The 27,616-nt window shown below is 41.7% G+C and overlaps 1 protein-coding gene across 6 annotated transcripts in view; it reads right to left on the reverse strand.

Moving 5' to 3' along the window:
* The window catches only part of CREB5 (cAMP responsive element binding protein 5), a 492,421-nt gene that overhangs the window by 83,355 nt on the left and 381,450 nt on the right, over positions 1-27,616 (reverse strand). For all 6 annotated transcript variants that reach the window (XM_077775424.1, XM_077775422.1, XM_077775423.1 and 3 more), the window contains 2 exons: positions 20,602-20,728; positions 15,074-15,184 (listed from right to left, as the gene is read on the reverse strand). In XM_077775424.1, the coding sequence (XP_077631550.1) occupies positions 15,074-15,184; positions 20,602-20,728 (238 nt within the window). The remainder of the gene's footprint in view (positions 1-15,073; positions 15,185-20,601; positions 20,729-27,616) is intronic.

Raw genomic sequence — 27,616 nt, forward strand, 5'->3', positions numbered from 1 at the left:
GTTATTTCATCTTATGCATTTTTGCAAAATCCACAGCTGTAACATAATAAATCCTTCTTGAATCAATATATACATATGAAATTTTTAAGATTATATTTTTATTTTTATTTTATTTATTTTTTTTAAATTTATTTCTGAGAAAGAGAGAGATAGCGTGAGCAAGGGAGGGTCTGAGAGAGAGGGAGACACAGAATCTGAAACAGGCTCCAGGCTCTGAGCTAGCTGTCAGCACAGAGCCCAATGCGGAGCTCGAACCCACAAACTGTGAGATCATGACCTGAGCCGAAGTTGGACGCCCAACCGACGGAGCCACCCAGGTGCCCCGATAATTATCCTTTTAATAGCTAATTTTTTTAAATGTCATTTCTTCCTCAGCATCCCCAGGCTTGGGCTCAACACCTGTTTATTCTCCTTGGAAAACCCTCCCCCTCCCATCCATCCAATCAGCTTAGACCACTGCTTTTGAATAGAAATTTCTGTGATGATGGAAATGGTCCTTATCTCTATAGTACAACACGGTAGCCACTGTTGCTATTGAACACTCAAAATTTGGTTATTGCAACTCAGAACTGTACTTTGAATTTTGTTTTATTTTGATGAACTTAACATTGAAATGGCCACATGTGGGCAGTGGCCACTTGATCGGAGAATGCAGGAGCATAATTCATCTGAGAGGTCTCTCTGGAGGGCCCTCTAGAAGCCTCACCACCACCACTGCCATGAAGGCAAATGAGGCACATGCTTTGTACTTGTCTTTATCATACTATTTATCATGACATACTCAGTTGGGGTCTGTAAGTTCCTAAAGCTTGAGTTATGCTTTATTCGCAGTTTGGTCCCCCCCAAACCTAGTATAATATGGGCATTTTGGAGGTGCTCAATAAAGAGTTTTGAATGAAAAGATGAACAAACGAACTGATTGCTCAGTGGACTGGCAAAGACCAGTCTTTGCTTTATTGCTTTATATGTAATAAATCTATAAAACAGATCTCTTGGAACCAAGGGAGCCGGAAACTAAGAGATTAATGGTGGTGATGTGACAAATTATCTTTGTCTGAGGAACACGCAGGCTCTTTAGCATATCTTTCCCTACAAACGCAGGCCTTGTCTTTGCGTAACTGGAACTTAGAAACAAACTTCTTGTAGAGCCCCTGGTCATTAAGCCATGACTCTGTCCAGACTTGCTCTTTAAGAAAATTCCCAGGAGATAAAGTTCACTGCAATGATGGAGTGAGATAAACATGCTTTTGCTGTGATCCCATGTTCTCACATACCCCGTACTGGCCTGTGGAACAGCTGGACTCATTCATCAGATTGGAAAATAATCAGGTCTTCACACTCTGTTATCACGGCTATGGTTGTTCCAAAGGGCATGTTGGCAAAGAGCCCTCTTACCCATGTCTCAGAGACTCAACTACCTTCCCCCAAGGGACCGAGGGACTCTTTCTCTGTTTCCCTAGCACTTCTTCTAAACCCATTTGCAGAGCATAAGGGATGCTGTCATTCAAACCAATAATGATTCTAAGTGTTTTGGAAAAAACTGAATGCCAAAAGGTGACATGGCACTCCTCATGTCGTTTTAAGGTACGTAGTTGAGTCTCGTCTTGAGACATATTCCAAATATTTGCATAACTTAATTTGTACAGACTTAGTAAAAGTCTATTTTAGGCAATGGAATGTCACATACATTTCTTGGTGAGTCTTGGTCTTTGGGGTAATTTCAGCTCTGATATTTTAATGTTATAAAATGTTTTCATATTCATATGTTTGGGAACTAACAAACCATGAAACAATAACATGTGTTGGAAAGTTGAAAATGTGTTGGACTGAACTCTAAAATAATTTCTAAGTATTTCAAAACATTTTTAAAAGTCATCTTTTTTAAAAAAACTTTTTTTAATAATTGAGATAGAGAGAGACAGAGCATGAGTGGGGGAGGGGCAGAGAGAGAGGGAGACACAGAATCAGAAGCAGGCTCCAGCCTCTGAGCCATCAGCACAGAACCCAAGGCGGGGCTCAAACCTATGAACCGTGAGATCATGACCTGATCCGAAGTCAGACACTTAACCAACTGAGCCATCTAGGTACCCCAAAAGTCATCTATATTTTTACATGTTTCAATTTAATCAGTGAATTCAAAGCAACAGCTGTATTGTATAACTCCCATGGGGTTTGTCTAGTCAAGTATCTATAAAGAACACAGTAATTTAGTGCATTAATCAAAACTAGGAATTAAATTCTAGAACTGAGCTTATCACAACTTTGCTGGGGGATCAAAGGTGAGGTATTTAATTGGTGAGGCACTAAGCTTCACTTCTCCACAAGACTATGGACTTTGCACAAGCATATTTTACCCATTATGAATTAAACCAATAAAATACAAAGAGGTACCCTTTGAAGCAGGAAAAACGGGAAGAAATAGAGAGAGAGAGGGAATACTATGTGCCAGGTACTGTGCCAGATAATTTCCCTGTATTACCTCATTTAATCCTCCATCTCTGGGAGAGGCCCTACCATTATCCCCATTTTATAGATGAGTAAATGAAGAACAGAAAGGTCAGGCAACCAGGTCATGCAGCTAGGGTATGACTCTCAGCAGTCTGATTCTCAGGTCTTTGCTCTTAATGCTTCATTCTGTTACTTAAAGAGGAAAAGAAAATTAGGAGCCACCTTATTGTTAATTCCAGTGGATTGCTGTGGCTCCCTTGAGGGACTAGCTTGGTAGTCTATGTGGAAGGTGTGAAAATGTTCTGCAGATCTCAAAATATGAAATAGAAGTCATTATTAGCATTATTGCTAAAGAGTTCAAGACTTGGTATTTTCCAATTTAACATTCAAGGTTTCAAATATTAAAAAAATAATCCTCAAATTCCACGACCCTACAGTAATGTGAACTTCTGCTGGGGCACAGATTTGAACTGCATTTGCTACAGCTCTGGGTGGGGATTTGACAGTCAGTCTGGCCCTCCATTCAGGGTCAGGATTTCAATTTGGTTTTGTTCTCTGCTTGTTGCCCTGGGTGCAGGAAATCATGTGCCACATGTGTGCGTTTGGAGATTCACAATCATGCCAGGCAAAGCCCTCAGGAATGGCAGGGACATACTGTTAAAAAAAAAAGGTGGGTGGGGTGAGGGGGAGGCCTAGTGCCTAGTTGACACTAATAATAAATACATGTCAGTTGACTCTTGCTGTTTCCATGCTTCCATCCCTACTAGAATCCAGTCACCATGTGGTTTTTAGGTTGCCAAATTAAAGACCTAGCATGGAAGAGTCAGATCCCAATGTGGGGTTCGAATCCTTGGTCTGCCATTTGCTGGTTGAGTGATCTGGGCACTATACATCAAGTCATTTGCCTGTAAAAAACAGGGATGTGATCTTCATAGAAGAGTTGTGAGAATTAAGTCAGATAATACATGTAAATGCCAAGTCTATAAGGACTTTATGTGCAGTGCCTCCCTAAATCTTTACTACCCAGAAATCACACAGTAATGTGGCCCATGCTCAATGCGTGTTTCATATTATTGTATAATTAATTACTCATGTTCATTCATCTGATACAGGGATCATTTGTGCCAAATATGTGCTAGGTGTTCAGGTTCCTCCCTTTAGGGAGCCTATGCACTAGTAAGGAGGTTATACTCTGGTTACCAGAAGACTCACTCAACCTTAAAATAATATTCCATTAATATCACCCCATGGGACTTGAACTGTTTTATATTTTCTGTTTAACTTTTTTGCCGGAGAATAGAATCAGCGACATTTAACCATCCAGTCATGATGATAAAGTTTAATCGATATAGATCCACCTACTTACACAGTGACTGGTGAAATAAAATGGTCAGAGGTTGATTTCTCATAAAAGGGATAAAAGCAGAAGCCACATAATCCTGCCTCAGGTAAATGTGAAAGACACAGACGTATCTTCAGTTTATTTAAGATACTGAGATAGATATTTAAATAGACAAAGGCTGGCCTAGATAAACACAGAAAATGTGGCAGAGCTGCATTTATTTCCCTAGGAAAGTCAGTATGTTTATAATAAATAAGTTGAATTAACTATAAAAACCAGAAAATGTTGGGATAATCTTTTTTAATTCTCAAAACACCGCACTTCTGAGCAAAATCATGTAAACCAAGCGAAACAACCAAAACAACTACTAAATTTATTTTAAGGTATGTATTTTAAGGTCTTAGAAACAACGTGTTATGGGTAAAGTAAGATTGGAAAGCCAGCTAGTTAATAAGAATTTGAAAAACGCTGTAGAAATAGGACAGCCCGCTCCATCATTTTCCCTCTGGATTCCAATACTAGCTCTAATTAAGAAAAATGCTGTCGAAAGTACAGAGCTGTATCAAAGGGGAAACGCAAGTAGCCAACAAATATTGAAAAAGACGTTTTGTAACTCAGAACATAACAAATGCAAACAAAAAATGGCAAAGATTTTGTTAAAAAATGATAATGCTTAGCACTTGTGAAAATGCCATAAGGTAGATATCTTCCTGTTTTACAGACAGGAATGAAAATTAGTATAGATTTTAAGAAATTTGGCAGTATATATACAGAGATTTTTAAATGGTTAATTCTCTTTAACCTGGTAATCCTAATTCTTGGAATTTATCCTATGGAAATAATCAAAGAGGTAATTCAATAATTTAAGATTGGTCTTTAAAATTTATTTTAGTAATCAAAGTGTTCTTTTTTGAGTAGAGAAAATCCAGAAATAAAAATAAGGAACAGTTAAAATTTGTATGTGACACCTATAGGATAAATCATAGAATTATTAAAATGTTTTCAAAAGATACTTGACGTGGGAAATGCTCATAATATGTGAAATTAAAAACAAACAGGATATAAAGGATATATTCAGTATGAGCTAATTCTGATGTATTACATATATGAATAGGGAAAAGAGAAAAGAATATTTTCATCTTAACATATCTCTAAAAATTTGCCACTATGTATTAATTTGTGACCAAAAGTCCATTGGAATTCATGTATTTAAAAAAAGTACTAAAATCTTGGGCCTGCACCAAGGGAATTTCAATACTGAAGTATCACAGCACCTTAATATAAAGTCATCTCATCTGTAGAAGGTACCATACAATGGGCCCAGAGGGCTCTCACAGGGCTTCTCTGGAGAGCTGCCCTTGGCTGTGGCTGGCAGAGTCCCAGGTACAGACCAATGCAAGGACTTGGGAAATTGTAGGAAGGATTCTCACCTGCTCAAATGTCTCTCCCATCCACTTGTGATGGGTCGTGAAATTCTATCACTGTACATCAATCATCTAAGTTAAGTCCTACCTTATCCCTGGAACTTAAAAAGAAATTTAAAAAGCCCACAGTGTGGGATGGCATCTTAAGTCACAGTACCATCCCCATCTAAATTAGTTTATCAGAATTTTCCTCAGTGATTCTATCAACAAACGTTTACTGGGTGCCTAGTACATGTAGGAGAGACACCAACCTGGGGACATGGAGCTAAATCAAATTAGCCTCTGTTCTCAAAGGGTTCACAGGCAGGTGGTGAGGCAAGCACACAGACGACGACACATCATAAAGCTCCACAAGGAAGAGATAAACAAGGTACAAACGGAGTCTCCCCTTACAGAAGGCGTGACTGCTCTCTACCCGAGGAAGCTGAGAAGACTTCACATGAAAGGTGCATTTGAGTGTAGTCTTGAGAAAAGAAAGGAGTGGAGTTTGCGGAGGTGAAGGAACTGCGAGAGGGCAAACGAGGCAGCCAGAGAGAGCAAGAAGCCTTCAGGAGAATGTCAGGCTCAGAGAGAGACCACGGTGTGCAAGGCGGAGTAGAGGGGAGAGGCTGGAAGGGACACAGGACCGGACCGCGCCCTGGGGCACCATGGAGACACGGGCACATTCCCGTGAGAGGTACCAGGAGGGAGAAGGATGTTCCAGGAAAGGGTACAAGGGAAACACCAGCCTGAAATTCTACCCAAGTGTGTTCCTGCTCACTCTTATACTTCAGATCCTGGCTGGCTACTGGAATCATGTTATTGCCCTGCCTCTTTGGTCGCACTTCTCATCTCTAGGACCCAAGGCCACAGTTGTATGAAAATCTCATCTTCCTTCAACACACCTTCTGTTCTGGTGACTGCAAATACCATTTTGAAACAAAAATACTTCACATTTGGTACTGTGTGGGGCTTAGCTATTCTGAGAACCTAGCGATTCATCATATTTATACAAGGCAAACACAACAATCATATAATACTACAGTACCTTAGTACAGCTAGCTTTTCACCCTAGCAGGGGATAAAAAGGCAATCTTAAAAGGACACCAGTAGGGAAAATATACTGCTTGTTAGTTTTTCACTCAAAGATTAAATTCTCTATTTTGTTTTTTAAGAAAAGAAAAAATCCCAAAACATTAGGAAGACATTACCCCTTCCATCCACCCCAATGTCCCATCTCCCACCCCCCTCAAGGCATACATTTTCTAACAGATTTTCTGTAGTTGCCACATAAAAAGCCAAAACAAGGCAGAGGCATCATCCCAAAGTGCAAAGCAAACTTTCGTTACTAGTCGTGCTGGCAAAAATCTTGGAAAGATACACCAATTCCACGAAAAAGACCAAAATATATCTCTACAAAGCAGAACACCCCCCTAACAAGATTTGTAAAATTTCCTACTCCCCCTCCCCTTACCCTGGCTACTCTGACACAAGCTGAACCTACTTGCACAATGTTCCAAAGCAGACAGGAACACACGCACATGCACACGTACACAGAACACAAAGAAGACGTGCCTGAAAACTTTCTGGGGCGGGGGCGGGGGGTGGCGTTCCGAACCGGACCATGTGCGGTGTTCTTGCCCAGATGCATCTGACTTCAGGCTTGGGAACATTAAACAAACACAAAAACAAGACCCGGCAATACGCGTGCTGGGCTGGATGACAGAGGCAGGGAGCAAATATTGGGATTGTGTTTCACCTATTGCCATGGTTACCAAAACAGGGTGGATACTGACAGAAAGAGAAAGAAATAAAATGGGGAAGACAATGAGTCCTAGAGGAAGAGTGTCTGAATGTGTGTGTGTGTGTGGAGCTGCTCGTGAGGGTGGAGGGGGGAGCCAAGAGAAGAGACTGGATGGAAAGGGGCTTTCAATACCCCTTTGTGTTGTGTGACCAGCAAGCTCAGCCAACCCTCTGCATCAGCACAATACAGCGAAAGCCCAGAGAAGATCCACGAACCCAAGGAAAACAGAGGAGATGTGCGAAGTTTAGTTTTGCTTGGTGGCAGACAAGATCAAGGCAGTTTGTCCTAAGTGACAAGAGATGAACTACTCAGTATGTATCCACACTCTGGATGATGAATAAGAATTAGCTTAGGGGTATCATGTCAAGAACTCCCAGTCTCAAGAAGAATCATGGAGAACGGGGCCCATTTCTTTGGGCGGTCTGATGGTTAGCTTCAATTCCCAGTTGAAACATTATAAAAGGGAAAAGCTGATTGACCCTCTTCTCTTTGGGTGCTCTGCCTTACTACCCAAATGGCAGAAAACACTCCCCTTAGAAAGTGTGCTGTCACAGCAACTAGCGGATGGCTTTCCCTGTCAATTCCCGCCTAGCTCATGAAATGCAAAGTTCTATAAACTTGAAAATCCAGAAATTGAGTTCTAATTCTCCTTTCCGGGAATTGCTTTGGGACCTGGGACAAGCTATTAACGTGAACTTCAGGCCTTTGTTTCTCAAAGGGAAAGGATTTTGCTCAAATAATTCTTGAGATCCTTTCCTTCTTTGGAATTTGGTGACTGATACGCAATCGATAATCTTTCAAATTCTCATTGTGAAAACAAATACAATCAAATGTGTAAGCCCATGCATTTGAGGTTCTGATCAGCACATGGAATGTAATCCTGTAAAAATTCATTCTGTTCTGTAGAAATATAAATAAATGGTTGCTAGCTCTTAACAATCGAATCAATTACCTTTTAAAAAAAAAAATGGCATGAGATGTTCCTAAATTAAACTTTCTGTAGTTTACAGGGGCAAAGTGGCAATCATATATGAATGGGGTATACTTTCATCCAAGAGAAAGGAATTGGGATTTCTATTCACTCTTAGGGAAATATTGCTGCCTTTAATTCTTTAATAACCATAACTAAGCTCAAATTCAGCATTTGTCCTGTCCAGACAGAAATATGTATCAGCCTTCTCTCTTGCGTTTAGTTGATGCGGAATAGAGAATCTAACAGTCATAGGCTAATAGGTAGCTGGGCCTGAGCTATTTGAGCCTCCTCTTACTTTTACCACTGAGTTTTGTTTTTGTAAGAACTTGCTTCTATTCAGCATAAGTTACCATAGGGACACCCGAGACAGCATGATAAAGTAGAAACAGGACAAAAACCACAGAATATTGGGTGCAGGGTGTGGTTATGCCACTGGAAGATGCTGGAAAGGCCACTCAGCTTCTCTGTCTATAAAATGAAGATAGTAACATATCCCTATTGACCTTACAGCGTTGCTATGAGGCTCCAGTGGTATCTGTATACAGAAGGCTTTGACATTTGGAAAGCACCCTACTAATAGAAATAGGACGATCCTCCCCCTGCTGGCAAATCATAATGGTTTACAGCCAGGACCAAGAGCCCAAAGTCTGGGTTCACATCCCAGCACATTTTACCAGCTTGTATGCTCTTCACCAGTTACCTAACCTCTCCATTTGTTCATTAGTAAATGAAATTAAGAATCGTTATCTCCCTGGGGCACATAGGTGGCTCAGTTGGTTAAGTGTCCGACCTCGGCTCAGGTCATGATCTCACAGTTCATGGGTTCAAGCCCTGCATCGAGCTCTGCGCTGACAGCCCAGAGCCTAGAGCCTGCTTCGGATTCTGTGTCTCCTTCTCTCTCTGCCCCTTCCCCACATCACAATCTGTCTGTCTGTTTCTCTCTCTCTCAAAGATAAATAAACATTAAAAAAATTTTTTAAAAAGGAATAGTATCTCTCTCATCAGATTGATGTGAGGATCAAATGAGAAGACATAAGATGCTTAACATGGTTTCTGCCATATATACAAGTGCTTAATTAATGTTAACAGTTACTATTTTCTACCAGGTTGTTTTCAGAAAGCAAGTTGCCTTTAAAAGGAGATCCGTCACTCATATTCGTGATAGAATAGATTTCTGTTGCTGTTTTTGTTGTTATGGACTCTTACATAATTCCCACTCATCTGCATACCGGACAGTGGTTTTTCACAGCAGCGAGGGAGGAGGACTCTGAAAAAAGTGGCCACCTTGGCTCAAGCCATCATCATGTTTTGATCCCTGGCTACAGGGACACATGGCTTCTGGCGTGATTCAAAAGTTAATGAGAGTTTCTTTAGAGTCAAACAGCATTTCCTGCCTTACCACAAAGCTTCTGAGAAGCAGACAGCCTATTCATTCACTGCTTTTTTTTTTTAATTCCTGGACTTTTAGGAAGTGAAACTGGGGGTGATTAAAGCAAGCAGGCAAATCGAAGAGCGGAATTTCTCAAGAGTGCCAGAGAGATGTTACCTGGAGACTGTCTTTTTATGTGCATAAACTTTCCAGGCAACTCCATACGGAGCCGGGCTTCTCTGTGATTTATCTTTTGGACAGTGGGTGGCCAAGGGGCACCGTAGGCAAACAGTTATCCAGCTCGATAATTAGGGAGGGGAAAGGCAAACACAAACACACCCAGGTTGACATTCAAAACAAAGTGGAGATTTAACCACGGATTGCTCACTATACCACCCTAGCTCTTGTCTGCCAATCTGCCAGAAGGAAACCATGGGCCAAGGAAAGAAACACTTCGTAATTTATCAGTACAGCTGATGAAAAAAGCGTTACTCTTGGTAGAAACGTGAAGGTCTGAACTGAGGGGCCCATCTTTGTGTTTTAAATAATGGCTTGATTTCCCTAAGCCTTTATTTGCTCTTGGCATCCTCATTGTGAAACCAGATTTTGGGCAAGGTCTTCACTAAGTACCCTCTACCTCTAAAAGACTTCGACTTTCTAAATTCTTTTTGTTTCATTCATTCATTAATGCATATATTTATGTATCCATTTAATAAATTGTAAACCTAACTAGAAATGAGTATTGACAAGTCAACAACCAACATACGGCACAGCTAGTCTATTACAGTGGAAGAAATAGCATTTAGTATTGATCCCTCTCAATTCCTAAGAGGGCAATGTTAATCTAACTTCTGTTTTCTAAGTAACAGACATATTGCTGTTTTATCTCAAGGAAAAAGAATATTCTAGATGTTGTTTCCGGCTATCCTTAGAAGAAGTCAAACGTAGTCAAGTTCTCTTTATTGGCTTGTTACTTAGTTTAGCATGTACCTTGTTTTACCCTCTCCTGAGCCCCACGCTTGCCCCTTACCCACCTCATTCCATCCCCATTTCCACTGCTACTGTTTGGTTCCTTCGCATTATTTTGATTCAGCTCAACTCAACTAGTTAAATTCATGTCTCATTCATGGGGCCTTTCTCAGTACAAGGAGCTTACATGATGCAAGGATTATCTTCAAGGAGCTCCCAATTGAGTAGTGGGGGGACTACATGTGGAAATTAAGAAACACCAAGATTAAAAATATATTTGGAGAACATTAAAAAAATTTTTTAAAGGCGCTCCTGGGTGGCTCAGTTGGTTAAGTGTCCAACTTCAGCTCAGGTCATGATCTCACAGTTCATGAGTTCAAGCTCCACGTCAGGCTCTGTGCTGACAGCTCAGAGCCTGGAGCCTGCTTTGGATTCTGTGCCTCCCCCTCTCTCTCTGCTCCTCCCCAACTCGTGCTCTGTCTCTCAAAAACAAATAAACATAAATAAAATTAAATTAAATTAAAAAAAAAAAAAAGTGTTTGGAGAAAGAGGCAGTGAAGCTGAACCAGTCGGCAAGACCACAAAGCTCTGGTTAAACCAAGGGGGACATTCCATGCTACCAGCCACTCCTCATCTTTTCCAGGTTATCTGGATGTCTAAACTATCCTTGGCATCCTTATCTCTCATTTGTATGTAAATATAAATTAACCCCCACAAATTTGATGTAATCTGCTGGTTACTGTTATCCAGAAGCTATGTGATATTCTTTTTTAACTTTTCTAAGTTTATTTATCTTGAGGGAGACGGAGAAAGCGCAAGCAGGGGAGGGGCAGAGAGAGAAAGGAGAGAGAGAATCTCAAGCAGGCTCTGCAGGGTCAGCACAGAGCCCAGTGAGGGCTCGAACTCACAAAACTGGGAGATCATGACCTGAGCTAAAACCAAGAGTCAGGCGCTTAACCGACTGAGCCACCCCCGTGCCCCTTGTATGATATTCTTATCTAAAGGGCCAATCTTGTGATGAAAAAGCTTTGTCATTGGAGTTTGAGGTGTTAGCCTTCATTATGTGATGTATCGTTGGGCCAGTTTTTTAACCACTTGGAGCTGCGGTGATCTCGACTAGGAAATGAGGACAACAGCCCAGTCATGGTGCTGTCCTGAGGGCAAAATCAGACCACAACTGCACATACGTACCTTCCCCTTAGTATTAACACTCCCTGGACTTCCCTAGCCCTGTTCAAACTGAAGGTGAATTCCGGGCAGAGTGGCTACAGCCCTCTCCAGAGACTGGTTTCTATGCCACCCTTCACTTTAGTTGGTTTCATTATGGTAATCATCTCAACATTACTGAGACACAAGACAGGCATATGGACAACTTCCCCCCACCCCCTTATTTAGCTTCCAATCCCATTATTGGTTAAAAAAAAAAAAAGGCAAGCAAGCAAACCTCTTACAACGCTAGATGGGATTGGTCTCATTCTCACAAACAGAAATGAACATAAATCTACTCAACTCTAAGGACACCATATTCACACCACTACAGAATCGCTTACACCCAGAAGAGCCTGAAACTGTGTCCCCGTCTGGTTTAAATTCCCCTACTCTTTCTGTCTCCTTCTTTCTCCACTTTTCCATTTCTATCTGCTTATTCTCTTCATTCTGTCCCTTTCCCCTCTGAATGTCAAAATGTCCACCAGGGATCCTGTGGGTTTCATGGAAGACACCCATGGATCTCAGGATGGGAGGAAGAACCCGTTGTTTGGGTGGCTAGAAAGAAGGAAAGCTCTCACAGCTTTGAGCCTGCTCTGACCCCCCAAACAAAATCCAGTATGCCTATATTCACTTGTTTGCTGGCTTAATTCTCCAGAAAAAGAATCCATAAAACTCAATTATAATCTGCCACATTATGACAAAACCAGCTTGGACAGATGCGACTTCAGTACATTGAAGTCCAGCGCTTGATGCCAATATACATTAAACGAAAAGAAGGGCACAGTGCTTCTTGATTTGGGTGTTCCAGATTAACACACCCTAGTTTAGTGGGGGACACCTATACCGCTCTCTTCCATAATAAAAACGGCCAATTTGCAGCAAGAAAGATGGATGTCTCTTACTGAGCAATCACTAGTCAGACAGCTTCCAACCAAGCTGTAGCGTTAAAGCAGTCCTGTCTTAAGCTTTTGTCCACCTCCAGGACTTCCAAGTTTCGCCAGAGACGCGGGATGATGGCTTTTGTCAGTGGCCAATAGAGAGTGTGAAATAGACACTCTGACACCACTGTCCCCAGGAGGATAGGTATGCAGTGTTGTGGTGTGGACGACAGCTCCCTGGCAGCTCTCTGGTTTCTCGTGTGCTCTGAGAACACACCCCGCAGAGTGCATTCATCACAATAGCCCATGTGTGACCTTTGGAAAAGTCCTTGAAAACAGTGAAACAGGAGTCTTAGTTGAAATCTGGAATCCATTCCCGTCTTACACAGGAAGAAAATTAGGCATAGAACAACAAAGCCCAGAGTTCAGAGAAACCTGGGGAGGCTCTGGCTGACATTAAAATCGTGGAAGATTTTTCTTCCTCCATCACTCTGTATTTCGTAAAAGCTTTTCATCTGAGTAGCCCAAAGCTGCTACAAAATGCTGTATGGTTACTAGGTGACAATAGCTGGTTTCTCCAGTGAATAAAGCTTGCAGAATAAGAAGAGAGATGCTGAGTAAAGTATTAAAAACCAATTACTAAACACTTTTCCAGGCTACTAAGTAAATGCTATTCCCCCAAATATAAGTGGCTGATACCACCATTTCCCCCGTTGGAATAATGGATCGGCAATAATGGCGTTAGGGCTGGGAGGTTAGTACAGAGAGAATGACTGTGCTTCCTAAGCCCTAACTCCATGATGGAGTTCATCAGCCCAGATATTGTGGATCTGGAAATATTCATCCACTTAGAGCATGAATCAGCAGAGTTGTGTGCTTGCTCAGTAAATTTAATGCGACAAACATTTGTGGGCTAATGCTCTTTTATAGGTACAGACCAATTTCCTTTTGTCTCCAGCTGATATTACTCACAATAATGGGCCATATCATATATTTTTATTTCAGACCTATGAACAATTATAAACCTGTACTCCCTCTAGAAGCACTCTCCTTCTTTGTCAGTAAGAAGAGAAGGGCAGGACATTTCTGAGTCCAGTGGTGGCATATAATCCAGGGAAAATCGATTGGCAGGGAAATTCGGTTTGGAACTGTGTGTAAGAATCCATCTAAAGTTTGTCTGGGAGGTCCCTCAAAAGGGTTACAGACCCTGAACCAAACAAGATGATTCAGAAATAATCCAGCTGGGGGAATGGCATCTGATGCTCAGACCTAGAACACTTATTCATGCAGATGAATAAGTTAATTTTGTTTTTTTCTTAAGTACCTTCACAGTTCATTTTTTATTTTCCTTATAAAAAAAAGTAAATGGTATTACTCTGGTCTCCAAAACAGATGCCAGTTTGAACTTTACTCTGCCAGCAAGTATTTGGTTTGGCACTGCAGGGCTTGAGCTGAAAAAATATTTGCCGATTCCAAAAAGATTTAACGAGCTTTGCTGAAGATGCTGGTGCCATTTGGCATGTCACAGGGACTGTGACACGGCAAAGAGAACTCTCTTAACCACAGATTTTATTTGCCCAAGGTAGCCAACGCTGGGAATTCAGGCGCTTCCTTGAATCAAGGAGCTGAAAGACAAATGAGTAAAATTTCCAAGAGAAAAGTGACCAAAGCAGCTGTAAAAAACAAAACAAAAAAAACAAAAAACCTTGCTGCCATTGAAAATGAAACCACCGGGTTCTGATGGTTAATTTTCAGAACTGTCAATAACATCTTCATACCAGCCATCAGACAGGGTCTCCAACCCCTTCAGTCAGGAAACCAAATAAATCTCTAACTTGTAGCGAAACTATTCTTATCCAATATCAGACACTAAAAACTTTGCTACAGTGTATTTTGTTGCCATACTATACCCTACTAATTGTGGTGTCAGAGTTTAACTACATGAAAACTGAAAGACCTACTTCAAGTAACTCTACAACCAGCAAATTTACTTTATGGTGCAAAGACAGACATGCATTGCTTTTATTAAAATTTAGTAGAATACAATGCATAAATCTTTCCCTGTGATTGGAAAGACTGACCTGACTACACATAAATCTCATATGTTAAAAGTCACCAAAGGTTGTCACCTAAAATCATGTATTTCAGTAAGAGGTGCAGTTACCCACAGGAAAACAAGGCTGTGATCCTCTGAGTTAACGTCACATCTGACAGCTATAATAAAAAATGAAAAATATTTCCGTACTCGTGTGTGCTTAAAAAATCATATGTCTGTTTTCACGGATATGGGGACAGGAAGAGTGTCACTGAAACTGTAACCACCTTGAAGAAGAGAAATTCTGGATTGTTTTTGTTTATTTCACATTATGAGAAAATATACACATACTTGGGTATATCCCACCTCAACTCCTATGGGTCACCCCAGACTTTTCAATGTCCTTTTCACTAAGGCCATGTGCCGATCCAATGCTTGTTCCATGGTCACCTGATGCCAAGCTTCAATAACAAATATCCTCAAAAAGCAAGCCAAGCTCGTCCTGCTTTTCCACAGAAAAGACCTTTTCACCATAAACAACGGCGGAGCTATCTACCTAACTTAACTGAAATGTGGAAGTCAGAGTAGAAATCAAAAGACAAAGTCACGAAACAACAGAAGGATGATGATAATTGTTATTTACCATTTTGGCTTCTGAATGCATTGGCTGGACTTGGGGAGAAGCACAGGGGTTGCTGAGATTTGGAGCTTGCATTCCCAGGAGGTTGGAGTTCACTGACATCTGTCTCTCCATCTAAGAGAAAGGAAAGCAACAGAATCAGAGTCTGAGAAAAGCAGTGTAGGTCACAGACAAAGCTGCATTTCTCTTTCAAGTGGGTCATTTGGAATCTCTTTGAATAACTCTGGAGAGAGACTGTGGTCTGGGGAAGGTAGGCAACACATACTGCTGAGCCTCAAACTCAAGGACATCAAAGAATTAATCCAAAGCCAGGCCTTCTATCAGAGATGCCCCATGCCAACAAGAACAATGTTGTCATGATACATTTGCAAACAAAAGTATGGACTATTTCCACTTTTGCAAACACTCCAACTGCCACTAGTCATGCTTCTTTTTATAAATAGAAAGAATAATGTATGCATAGAAAAGTGCTGGAAAGATATCCACCAAATGGTTATCTCAGGTTATCCATGGCTTTTTCTCCCCTCCTTCAGTTTTATGCAAAACCATGAATCATATTAGCAAAAGAAAAACATGAAATTAATTTAAAAAGTAATGTTCCCAAAGACGGTGGGTCTTCTTGACCCTGTAACTCATAAACACAGTCAAGATGACCAACAGGTATTTGAGCTACTGCCCCTGGCACTCCCCCCCCCCGCCCCCCAGTAAACCTAGTCATGACCCTACATCGCAGCAGCTCTCAGCTTCACAGCAGGGCTAGGCCTTGGGGTGGATGAGGAAAGCAGTGGAGGGCACTGTATGACATGGGACTGACCACTCCAATCTTGTCCTTCTGGCAGCCATCAGGCCTAGAATTAACATCGTTTAAGTACCTGCATGAATTCTGGCATTTTTGTCTCCAGGGTGTCCCTGTTAAAGAGTAAATACAGCCAGATCTCTCTTTCAGTTGGGAAGGGTGTGTCTGATTGATTTTTTTTTCTGTGTAGTCGAAATTTAGCACTTTTCAAAGAACTAGAGTAAAGCAAGTACACTTAATACTCGAATCACACAGAGAATAATTAGACTTTCCTCAAGAGGAAAAAATAAATTCTTCAATACAAAAGTTCTTCCACTTGGCAAAGGATGAAAAGAAAACAACGGTCAGAAATTTCAGGAAGCCAGGGGCACCTGGATGGCTCAGTTGGTCGAGTGTCCAACTCCTGATTTCAGCTCGGGTCATGATCTCGGGTCATGGTTGTGGGATTGAGCCCTGCATCAGGCTCTACAGTGAAGAGCCTTCCAGAAGCTTTGCTGGCCACGACAGGTGTGTAGGTTTTAGTGTAGCTATAATGGGAAGCTATTTTTGAAATGATCGTCCTGCCTGCAATTGGAAGATGGATTACAGGAGGCGGGAATGGAAACAGAAGTTAGTGGACAGGTTGGTGGGTTAGCTCAGGTGTGGGGCTTACTTAAGATTCTCTCTCTCCCTTTCCTCCTCTCCCCTAGTTGTGCTCTCTCTCTCAAATAAAACAAAAAAAAAATTAAAAGTTAAAAAAGAATTTCAGAGAACCTGGCTTCTGCTCAAAGTTAGCTGGGGTAGTCTTGGAAAATACAGTGTTCTTTATCACTGGAGCTCTTCCAAGAGTGGAGGACAAGAGTTGAAACCTCACGGACAACAGTTGAAAGTCAAAGTTAAGGTGAATGTCCCTTTAGGGTCCCTGCCGTGCTTGAGTTCCATCCATGCAATCCCTGCTGGGTCTGCCCAGGCGTGGCACTGTAGTTACCGATGTTAATGTGTGGAGTAACAGAGGTGCTCACTAAATGACATAGAGTGATGGGTGGACAGCCCCTGTCACAGCAAGGCACCATCAGCTGTACCTGAGCCTGAAAGAGCATACCAGTTATCTGGTAGTGGACCAGATCTGGTAGTGAAACTGCTTCAAAAGTTTGATGAAGAATTTCCTATATATTTTAGAGTATTCCAGAAAAAACTTCTGAGGACTTAGCAATTCAGTATAACAACATGTTCACTCTCACATGCCCTCTGAGTCTCAGGTAGCCTAGGTATTTTATTTTTTATTACTGTCTTTGTAATTCTGGTAAAATATGCGTATCATAAAATTTACCATTTTGACTATGTATAAGCATACAATTCAGAGCTATTAAGTACATCCATGTACTCTAACCATTAAGTCATGAAGATGGCTCCACCAAATGCTTATTACTTATAACACCCACTTGCAAAGGCTGGAGAATGGGAGACTTGGAAAGGCATTTGGCAATTCCCATTGGTGACCTTCTCCTAGGGCTTTTGCTTTCAGTTTCCTGGAGGAAGGTCATTGAGAAGTATCAATGATTATACGGAAGTTTCCAAGCAGCTATCCAAGTCCAAATGACTTCAAGCCCAAATGGCAATCAAGTCCAAATGACAGTCAAGTCCAAATGTGCTTTTGCTCTCAGTTTCCTGGAGGAAGGTCATTGAGAAGTATCAATGATTATCTGGAAGTTTCTAAGCAGCTATCCATCACGCACTGCGAGGATGTGAGAGCAGCTTATTTGCAGCCTTGGGTTTCCCACTTTGTGGAAAAGTTAGTCTATGACTATTTCTACTCCTTGACTCACAAATTCAACAGCATGTTGAAAACAGGCTGATTCCTCTACCTAAAAAAATTGCATTTTCCACCGTAGTGAGTATAAGGGGTCAGCAAGAGCCTCTTCAAGACAATGATTTGTGCTTATAATAATAAGGCTCTGCCCCAAAAGTGTGCTTGGTTGAGGTGACTAGAATCCAGAAGTCAGAAGACGGGAGTAGTTTGCTGGACACTCAGTAACATTTAGCACCACAGGTAAAATATCCAGGTAAAGGTTTTCACCTTTTTTTTTTTTTTTTGGAATTTCTCCTTTGTCCCCGTAACAAATCAAAACAGGAGCTAAAATGTCCACAGGTCCCTGGGCTTTTGTAATGATACATGAAGATTCTTCTTCCCAAATTATGTCAACATTTGACGTTCAAGGTAGGAAATCACAACACGGTGAAATCCTGCCTTGTTGTTCACACATCCTTAGCATCTAGCACAGCACGTGACCCCTAGGAGGTGCTCAGCAAGGCCGAGGAATGAACGAATCAATCCATGCACGATTTTGAAAACAAATCCATGCATTTGAAAACAAATGCATCATTTTGCTTCCGACCGAGGACCTTGTGAGATGAGCCGTCTGGCCGTCTCACCTACAGACAGACTGATCTTTTATACCGGGAGAATCGCAGTTTCCCAGGGCGGGAGCTCTAGGGGAAGACTATGCTTTAAAATGCCAAACTCTTAGCACACGAGCAGGAGACTTGATAACAAGGAAGAGTGGGCCTAGATTTCTAGAACCAGGGACTCGTAAGGTATCTTTTCTTAGAGATTTTATGGCCGTTTTCATTAGTTACCTTAGTGTCTCTCCAAAACCAAGCTTTCTCAGCCTCAGCGCCCTTGACGTCTTGGACCCAAATAAATAATTTTTTTTTTTTTTTGGTGGGGGCTGTCCTGTACATCATACAAGAGAGCATCCCTGGCCTCTCCCTACGGATGCCAGTAGCACCCAGTTGTGATGAAGCAAGGGGATCGCCAGACATTTCCAAATACCTGCTGGGGGAGAAAATCGCCCCCAGCTGAGAATCAGCCCTCTAGACTGACACTATTGTCGTGGCAGCTGTCCACGTCAGTGACATGGGCTTGGGAACTCGTGTGGGGTGGCAGCCCTGACTTGCTGTCTACACTGGCTCTTGATCATGCACCTGGTCTTTTACTTCTCTTCTGAAGCATCAACAGGAGGTCAAGGTGTACAAGGACATGATGTGGGGGAACCAGGGCCAGACACCTATTCTCTGTGCTCCTTGAGCCCGTGTCCCACCTTTGTCCCTGGAAATGGTACAGTTTACTCAAGTGGGAGGAGAAGGTCACTCCAGTGGCACTTTGGAGTTAATGGATAGAATTTATGAAAGGAAACCAATGTTGGACGAGAGGGATTTACAGTCTAAATGAAGACCGCTTATGGTGGAGGTCTTCGTGCAGCTGGCTGGGTTGAATAAAACCTGGGATAGTGGCATTAGTGGCGCTATTGTCCTTCACCTAAAGATGTTTCAGGTGAGCAATGCAGGTAGTGTGTCAACTCCTCTGTTCCTTCTGGCCCGGTTTTGCAAAGACCATTTCTAGCCAGGACTACCCAAGACTTATCGTAGGCAGGCCCGTTTCTCTGAACTTGGGCTTCCGAGCCCCTGTCCCCCTCTGCCTCCACCAAGATAAATCGGCAAACTGCTCAACCTCCGAGAATCTGAGCTGCTCGGCATGCGCTGGGATGGGGCTCGTCACAGCTGTGTGACATTAGGCAGCTGCCTTCGACGTCTTACCCTTCAGCTTCTCATCCGTAAGATGAGCGTGTCAATAATGACCGCGATCCCATTCCCACAGGATTGCGATGAGAGCAATGCGAAGTGACAAACGTAGACAATTTCTTAAAAATGCCGAAGTGCTCTTCCAGGCATTGTTGAAACTCTTGTGGGAGGGTTTTCATTGACTTGTCACATCACCTCTAGGGCTTTGAAACACTCCTGTGGCCCCAGGAATAAAAACACCAACCGTGTTCCCTGACTTACAAAGCCAGGGAGGATGAAGAAGGATGGGGAGAGGATCCCATGGAAGGAGAACAAGGTTTATTCTGGAAGAGTCTGTATGTCCCTTCTAGGTGAATGTGTTTTCAGAGGCGGGGGGTATCATGTAATGAGTAAGTGGAGACTCCAGAGTCATACCGCCTGGATTTGAATCCTGACGCTCCATCACTTACTGCGACTTCAGCCAGTACCTCAGTTTTCTCATCTGTAAAATGGAGGTCATAACAGGGCATCCCTCACGTGTTTGTTTGATGGTGAAAGCAGGGAATGTGTGAACCATACAGTAGTTGACAGTGGGTTTAAAACTCAGCTATGCTGCTTCTCAGCCAAGCAAGCTACCTGCCTTAGTCTCTTCATTCAAACAATGGGGAACAGAAATAGCACAGACCTGACAGGATTGTTTCATGTGTTGAGGAAGTGGTTACAGAGGGACTAACACATGGTAAACATTCGATAAATGTTGTGAGTAGAATATGATATGCAGGACTACATATTAGCAGGCATTATGTACCAGCGGTATTATTTTTATTATGATAATTGTTACTCTGAGCCTGGCTAGACCACTCCCTGGTGAGTTAAAGACACTCTGTATTATGGCCCAAGCGATATAGACTTTGGGCTGGCCATAAAACATTGTGTCCTTGAACAAATTCCCTTCCCCGGGTGTGGCAAGCTCGCCTATCGCCGGCAGGAAGATGGGGCCAGGCCTCACTAGGAGAGCACTGAAGGACAAGAAAGCCGGCAAGATGCCTGGCGACAGACAACTAGGCCCTCTATCCAAAGTAGCACACAGCTCAACTCTTCATCCAGAAGAAGGCACTCTCTTCCCAGCTTAGATCTCAGCTTTTTGTTAGTGCCTTCCAAAGAGCAAGCCTCGGTGGAAGCAAGAAGCACTTACTGGCATCAAAACGGCAGAAGATCCCGGCATTGTTGGGTTGGGCAGGGTCCCAGGCATGGAGGCTGGCATGGGCTGTCTCTGTCTGTTGTGGAGATGTAGCAGAGAAGATAGAGAGCCTGGGACAGGCCTGGCAACACAGAGAAAAAGCAGACATTATTCCTGATGCCTTGGGGCAGGGGATTCACCGCCTGCGTCCACAACCAGCGGGGACAACGCCATTACGTGAGCAACAGATCCAATCCTCTGATGGCAACCGCATAATTGAGGATATTAGGGAAATAATAACAAATAAAACACAAGCCTGGCTTCCTCTGCTGCTTCCTAGTTAATACATCAAATTCCACTTCATTTCCTGACCTCTGTTATCTAACTCATGTTCAATAGTCAACAAGTCGGTCAATTCCTAGAACCCCTGCTTCTTAGGGGAGGGGCTAGGGGGTGAAACCCTGTGTTTGCTCAGAATTCTCTGCCCTTTGGGAGGATCTTAGACCCTTTGGGAGGATCTTAGACCCATTGCTCTTTATTGTTGCTTTTATCCACACTCTCTGATGCCTCTGCCTGAAAGCCCTCCCGGCTTTGCTCGGAACATACTTTTACTCTCTGGATTTGGATAGCTGACTTTATTCATGAATTCCCAACAGAAATTTGTTTTGACTTTTTCATAGTTCTCCAGCGTGGGTGGGAAAAACAAAAAACAAAAAACAAAGCCAGGACCCAGACCCAAGGAGCAAGACTGAGGTTCATGCCACTGTGGCCGGCCTTTTTCGGCCCGGCCCCCAATTACCAATCCCTCATTTTATAATAACTGGAGGTGTTAGGCTGTTTGACAGAAACGGATTTTGGCCCGGCCTGCAGAACTTGGGTAAGCATTCCTCGGGGGAGTACACAGTTTAAGCTTTTGCTTCAATTTGCCAGAGGAAAAAAAAATTTTTTTTTAGGAACTTAAATTGATTTAATGAACCAGGGAATGTGTGGCTGAGGGAAAAAGGAAATTATTTGTGTTTATGAAAAATGGCAAATAAGTGACCTCCTCAGCTAAATTCTCAATCTCCTGATGCTTTCGCTCTGGGGAGCTCTATAAATGTCAAACCATTAAATTCAAGATTTAACAAATAAAACAAAGCGAATAAACAAACAACCCTCCCTGCCCCCGGCTGCCCCGTCCCCGGGACCTCTGAGCCTCTCACGTTAAGACACCTTATGCTGAATGCCACAGAAGAAGCTTTTGCTTCCAGGATTAACGCATTTTCTTAAACGGAAAAAAGATTCCCTCCTGCTAAGTGCTGGGTAATGACTTCAGACGGAGGTGTTTGGTGTGGTTGAGTGTCTTTCTATGTTTCAGGGGAGGACAGTCCCGTCCAGAGTACTGTGAGAAGCCTCTTTGAGCTCATGTGCCTTGCCTCCTGTGGTGGACTTAGGGAGAAGTGGGAGACTGACAGAGGGCTGGGGTGGGGTNGTGGTGTGGAACAATGCCAACATCTTCTTCTGCATTGCTCTTGAAATTCCAAAGAAGATTAGGTTTTCTACTCTTTTTGCCTAACAGCTCCTTGGGGTATACAGCTAGCTATCACGGGCACATGTGTCTGGGAAGGATTAGTCATAAATTAGTTAATATTTATATGTTTAAGAAGTTATATATGTGAGGGGCACCTGGGTGGCTCAGTCGGTTAACTCACGGGTTCGAGGCCCGCATCCATTGGGCTCTGTGCTGACAGGTCAGAGCCTAGAGCCTGCTTCAGATTCCGTGTCTTCCTCTCTCTCTCTTTCTTTGCCTCTCCCCCACTTACACCCTGTGTCTCTGTCTCTCTCAAAAAATAAACATTAAAAAAAAGTACAGAAAGAAGAAGTTATATACATGAGAATAGAAAGGAGTATAAAAACCTTTACAGACTCCATGCCGAGGTACACAAATGACACCCAGCTTTATTAACGGAACATGTATATGAGCAGTTACACAGATAGGCCAAGGTAAGTAGCCTATAACAGTAAAATGAGTGTTTTCAGAAAAGCAAATGAGTATCATGGGTATTTTTTTGACCTGTGCCCTGGGGATTTCTGGAGTATGGATCAACAATAGGATTAGTAGAGTCTTTGAAGGTCTTTTACCCTTCACAGTTCTAGAAAACTGCTGGTGCCTGTCCATTGCTCCAGAATTCTATAGTGGGTTGTAATTTCATTGGGTCCTAATGCCTATCTCACTCAGAGGTGGATAGCTCGAAGCAGATAAGTATAAATGTGGATCTATCAACAGGCAAGGTTTGCCTTATATTCTCCAGTCTTAATATTTTGTTTGTGACCTTTCCTGGAAGGAAAATAGCTGTATATGAATGGTCAGTTCCTCTAGGTGCACAGTTAGTAATCTGAACTGCTTTATAATGAGAAAGACTCACTACAACCATCTCTACAGATAGATAATCATCTATCTATCCATTCGTCTAGAGATATCCAGGTGGACCGAGAGATTTACACACATACATCTATACATACGTATAGATACATCTAAACCTTCCACCATATATCTGTCTCTCGTCACCAGGAGGAATGCTTGGGTATAGACAGGGACAAGCAAAAAGAGATAACTGAGAACATTTTATTCTGTTGATATGCTGTACCATACTCATAAAGAAAGAGCAGCATATTAGCATCATTTACATTTTGTTTCCAACATGGCATTTTAATAATAATCTCAGTGATCAGTGTTTATTGATGAGTTATTATTAAAAAAAACAAATCAATTAAACAATACTGATGTGAATGGAGATGCAAAAGTAATTAAATTTAAAATGAGTTTCCATTCTTCACGAAACTGTGGAAAACTCCCAGTTGGATACAGTAGCTGGGGGATGGTATGTTTTATTTAATCAATGTTCTTATTAGATCAGTTACTTCCATGCATGGATGTACTAGATTTTTAAATATCAAGCATTCCCTCATTAATTAAGAAAGTTTTTCAGAGTACTGAGCTCCCTTGGAATTATAATAATAATAATTGCCTAATGACAGCAACCAAACCCGTTAACAATATGTACTTGGAATAGAAATGGCTATTTGCAAACGATGTATGTTTGGACTCTGAAGAATTTTCAGTTATGATTTTACACAGATCCTACAAATAATTTCCCCAGCCCATGTACAAAACTGTGGCATTTTCTAGGCTTCTTTTAAAACTACAAACACTGAAAGAAAAAAAATACTATTCCTACCCATCACTGGGTATACAAAAGACTAGATTGAAGTGATTATGTAGGTTGGCCCAATAAATAATCATTTGTCCAGAGTATTCTGATCACTGAAGCAAGAGTGGTATCGGAATAATTACATAAATTATCTAATTCCCTTAGTGTATACAGAAATAATTATTAACACATTGCGCTTGCATGAAACTTTTTATATTGAACTTAGACAGTTTCGTATTTTTCAAAATATTCTCACCTTCATGTGACTTGAAGCAATGCCATGTGGTAGGTCAGATTACCCCCAGTTTCCTCAGAGTAAGCTGAATTCAGAAACAGTTAAATGTGTCCAAGGTCACATGGGTCATGAAAAGAAGCAGGACTTCTATTCAACTTGCAACACAAGGCTTCCCCCATCACACCTTGATGGCTCCCATAACTAAGTTATTCTTGATTTTTTATACTAAAATAAATGCACGGTCTATTTCCTTTGATATTCACACCACTCCCTGGACTTTGCAAAGAAGTCGTAAAATTCTCTAGTACTGCTAACACGAGAAGTCACTCATCCATGTGAAATTATGTTTTCTTCCTTTAAAAAAAAAACCAAAAAACTTCCCCAACAACACATCAGTTAGACTCTGAAAATAAGATGGCAAATCGCAGTAAAGTTGTGAAAACAAAGACGCAACAGTCTTTCTCTAGTGCGGGCTTGTTGCCATGAGCTAATAATTCCAGACTTTGAGTAAGCCGAACCTCCTTTTTAATAACCATATGCCTCTAGGTAAAGTATTTCTACTAAAAATTATTGAGGCATGGAACAAGGTAAGATGTGTGAGCTCATGTTGGATTGTTCAATTACTACACTGAGTCCCGTAGCATTAAGCGCTTTCCAACTTGACAGATTATTCCTCTTTATACACTTGTATAAACACACTGCTTACGGCCGAAATCTATGTAAGCTTTTCTTTCAATTAAAATGTCAAGGATGACAGACTGTGTTTTTGGTGTCCTTAACAGAATGAAAGGTACCATAGCAAGCGATTTCATGTCCTCATTTTTACCCCCAAAGGATGTTTTCCAGTCTAGGGGTGTCTGAAAAGCAAGGTCTGTGTCTGCCAGCCTTTGCCCCTGGACCAGCCTGACTATCTTTAAGGAGCTAAAGACCTTTTTAGGTCCTTTAAGGACCTTTCTTTTGGAAGGTCTCAGGAGGGTCCCTATAGACTGCTTTCCTTTCCTGGATCTCCCAAAGATCCAGGACGTCATTTAAACTCAGGACAGACAAATCTATCAGGTAGGTGGTCGGGCAAAGGGAAGAAGCAAGCAATGAAAAAAAAATAAGGTTAAAGAATTGGAAGATCAGTATTAGCATCAAAATGAGACCATGGAAGTCTAAGAGAATCATGAGGAGATAATAAATAACAACTTGGAAGGAGGGGTGTGTGCAGAATAATATAAGAAGCTTCAAAGTGATAAAATGGAAAGAAGAGTGGGCAGGAAGCAGGAGATCCAGATGCTACTGCCATTAGAGTTTCTGGCTTTGGGGGAGAGACTTTCTTCACTTTGGGGCTCTCCACTTCATCATCTATTTCATGAATGGATCAGACGACGGGCCATCTGGAAATACCCTGAAGCTCTAAAATTCAGATTCTAGGTGTACCTGGGCGGCTCCGTCAATTAATCATCCGGCTGTGGTTCAGGTCATGATCTCACAGTTTGTGAGTTCAAGCCCCAGGTTAGGCTCTGTGCTGTCAGTGTGGAGCCCCCTTTGGATGGTCTGTCTTCCTCTCTCTCTGCCCCTCCCCCACTCGCTTGAGCGTGCACACACACGCTCTCTCACTCTGTCTCAAAAATTAATAAACATTTTTTAAAAATTAAAAAAATAAAATTCAGATTCTAGGTCTTGAAAAGGAAATGTTCTTAATCGCAATACACTATATGTTTTATTATGATCAGGGCACTGGCTTGCTGACCCAGCACACAGTGCAACAGAGTATGTGGTCAGCATCTACACTGGATGGAATGGAGTCAGTATAGCACTTGGTTCTTAATGTCAAAAATACATTTGAAATGTGAATAAACTGCAAAAAGAATGTATCTCCAAGGAGCAAGAGAAGTTGCTAAAAAGAACTGGATACATTCTTTGGGGTCCACACTTCTTCCTCATCTAAATGTAACATAATTTCACACACAGATTGGAGAAAGAGTACTGTCCATTATCACTGTATTTGCTTATAAAAAGAAATGTGCTTTCTGTTCACCGTAAATGAAGTATTATGGCCTAACTTGGCAAACTAGTTTCTGTCCAGAATGGGGAGCCTAAAGAGCTAAATGGGGTAAATACAAACTCTTAAATCTTAGGAGAAGGCTGTTTGTAATGAGAAGTAATTATCATTCTTCTCCCAAGTGGAATTTAAAAATTCTTTTTGAGGGGCGCCTGGGTGGCTCAGTCGGTTAAGCCCTCTGACTTCGGCTCAGGTCATGATCTCACGGTTCGTGGGTTTGAGCCCCACATCGGGCTCTGTGCTGACTGCCAGCTCAGAGCCTGGAGCACTGTTTCAGATTCTGTATTTCCCTCTCTCTCTGACCCTCCCCTGCTCATGCTGTTTCTCTCTCTCTCTCTCAGAAATAAATAAAACATTAAAAAAAAATTTTTAATTCCTCTCTTTGTAAAGAAAGAAAATTGCCAGATAATCAAGTAGAATGTGAAATGGAAAAACAATACAGTTAATTTCCTCTGCGGGTAATAATTACATTGTAAAATGGGGCATTAAGAGCAATGCCTCAGAAGCTGGTCTGCCTGGGTTGGAGTCCCAGCTCTGCCACTTACTAGCTGTGTGACCTTGGGTAAGTCGCTTGGTCTCTGTGTGCCTCAGTTTCCTCAACTATAAAGTGGGATGATAGAGATATTTACCTCATGGCGTTAAACGGGTTACCACATATTAAATACAGTTGACTCTTGAACAACACGGGCATTAGGAGCCCCAACTCCTCATGTAGTCAAAAATACACGTGTAACTTTGAGTATCCCCACAATTAACTATGAATAGCCTACTTGAGAACATGAACGACTAATGCTAATAGCCTTAATGATAACCTAAACAATCTATTGACACATATTTTGTATATGTATTATATACTACATTCTTGCAATAATGTAAGCTAGAGAAAAGAAACTGTAAAGAAAATCATAAGGAAGAGATATAATCTATAGCACTGTACTTTATTCATTGAGAAACATCCCCATATAAGTGGACCCATGTAGTTCAAACCCATGTTGGTCAAGGGTCAACTATATATTAAAGATGTTCAGTAAAATTAGTTGTTCTGTTATTATTCTTCTGAAACACAGACCAAACTGTAGATTAATCCCTACACTCCAATAAAGGAACTGGAGCTTCAGGCTGGGAACTGAAAATTAACACCAATCCTTAGCTTTAATTCAAGAATCACAGCAGCCTAACAAAATGCCTATAAAAATGTCCCAAACTTGCTGCATTTATAAGATATCTTTAAATATCCATCAACTCGAGATTCCCAAACCCTTCTGCGGAGGCAAATGGACTCCTCTCACCCACAATTTTACAGAATTTCAAAATGATTCACACTGTTTCTCAGAAAGGATCTTTGAAAATATTTCCTCAAAATGGAACCAAACTAGTTCCCCAGAGATCAGCTCTCAGTATCTTGTTTTTCCTGAAAACAATGACAAAAATCCAACAGAAGCAATAATTGGGAAAACAAGACAGCTATCTGGCCCATAATTTAAAAGACATCACTTTACCCATATCTTTTGTTGAATGAGCTCATGTTCTGCACCAAGCCTCACTGCCACGCTCTTA

Source organism: Crocuta crocuta, unplaced genomic scaffold (assembly GCF_008692635.1).
Source record: "Crocuta crocuta isolate KB4526 unplaced genomic scaffold, BGI_CrCroc_1.0 scaffold197, whole genome shotgun sequence".
Classification (NCBI taxonomy): domain Eukaryota; kingdom Metazoa; phylum Chordata; class Mammalia; order Carnivora; family Hyaenidae; genus Crocuta; species Crocuta crocuta.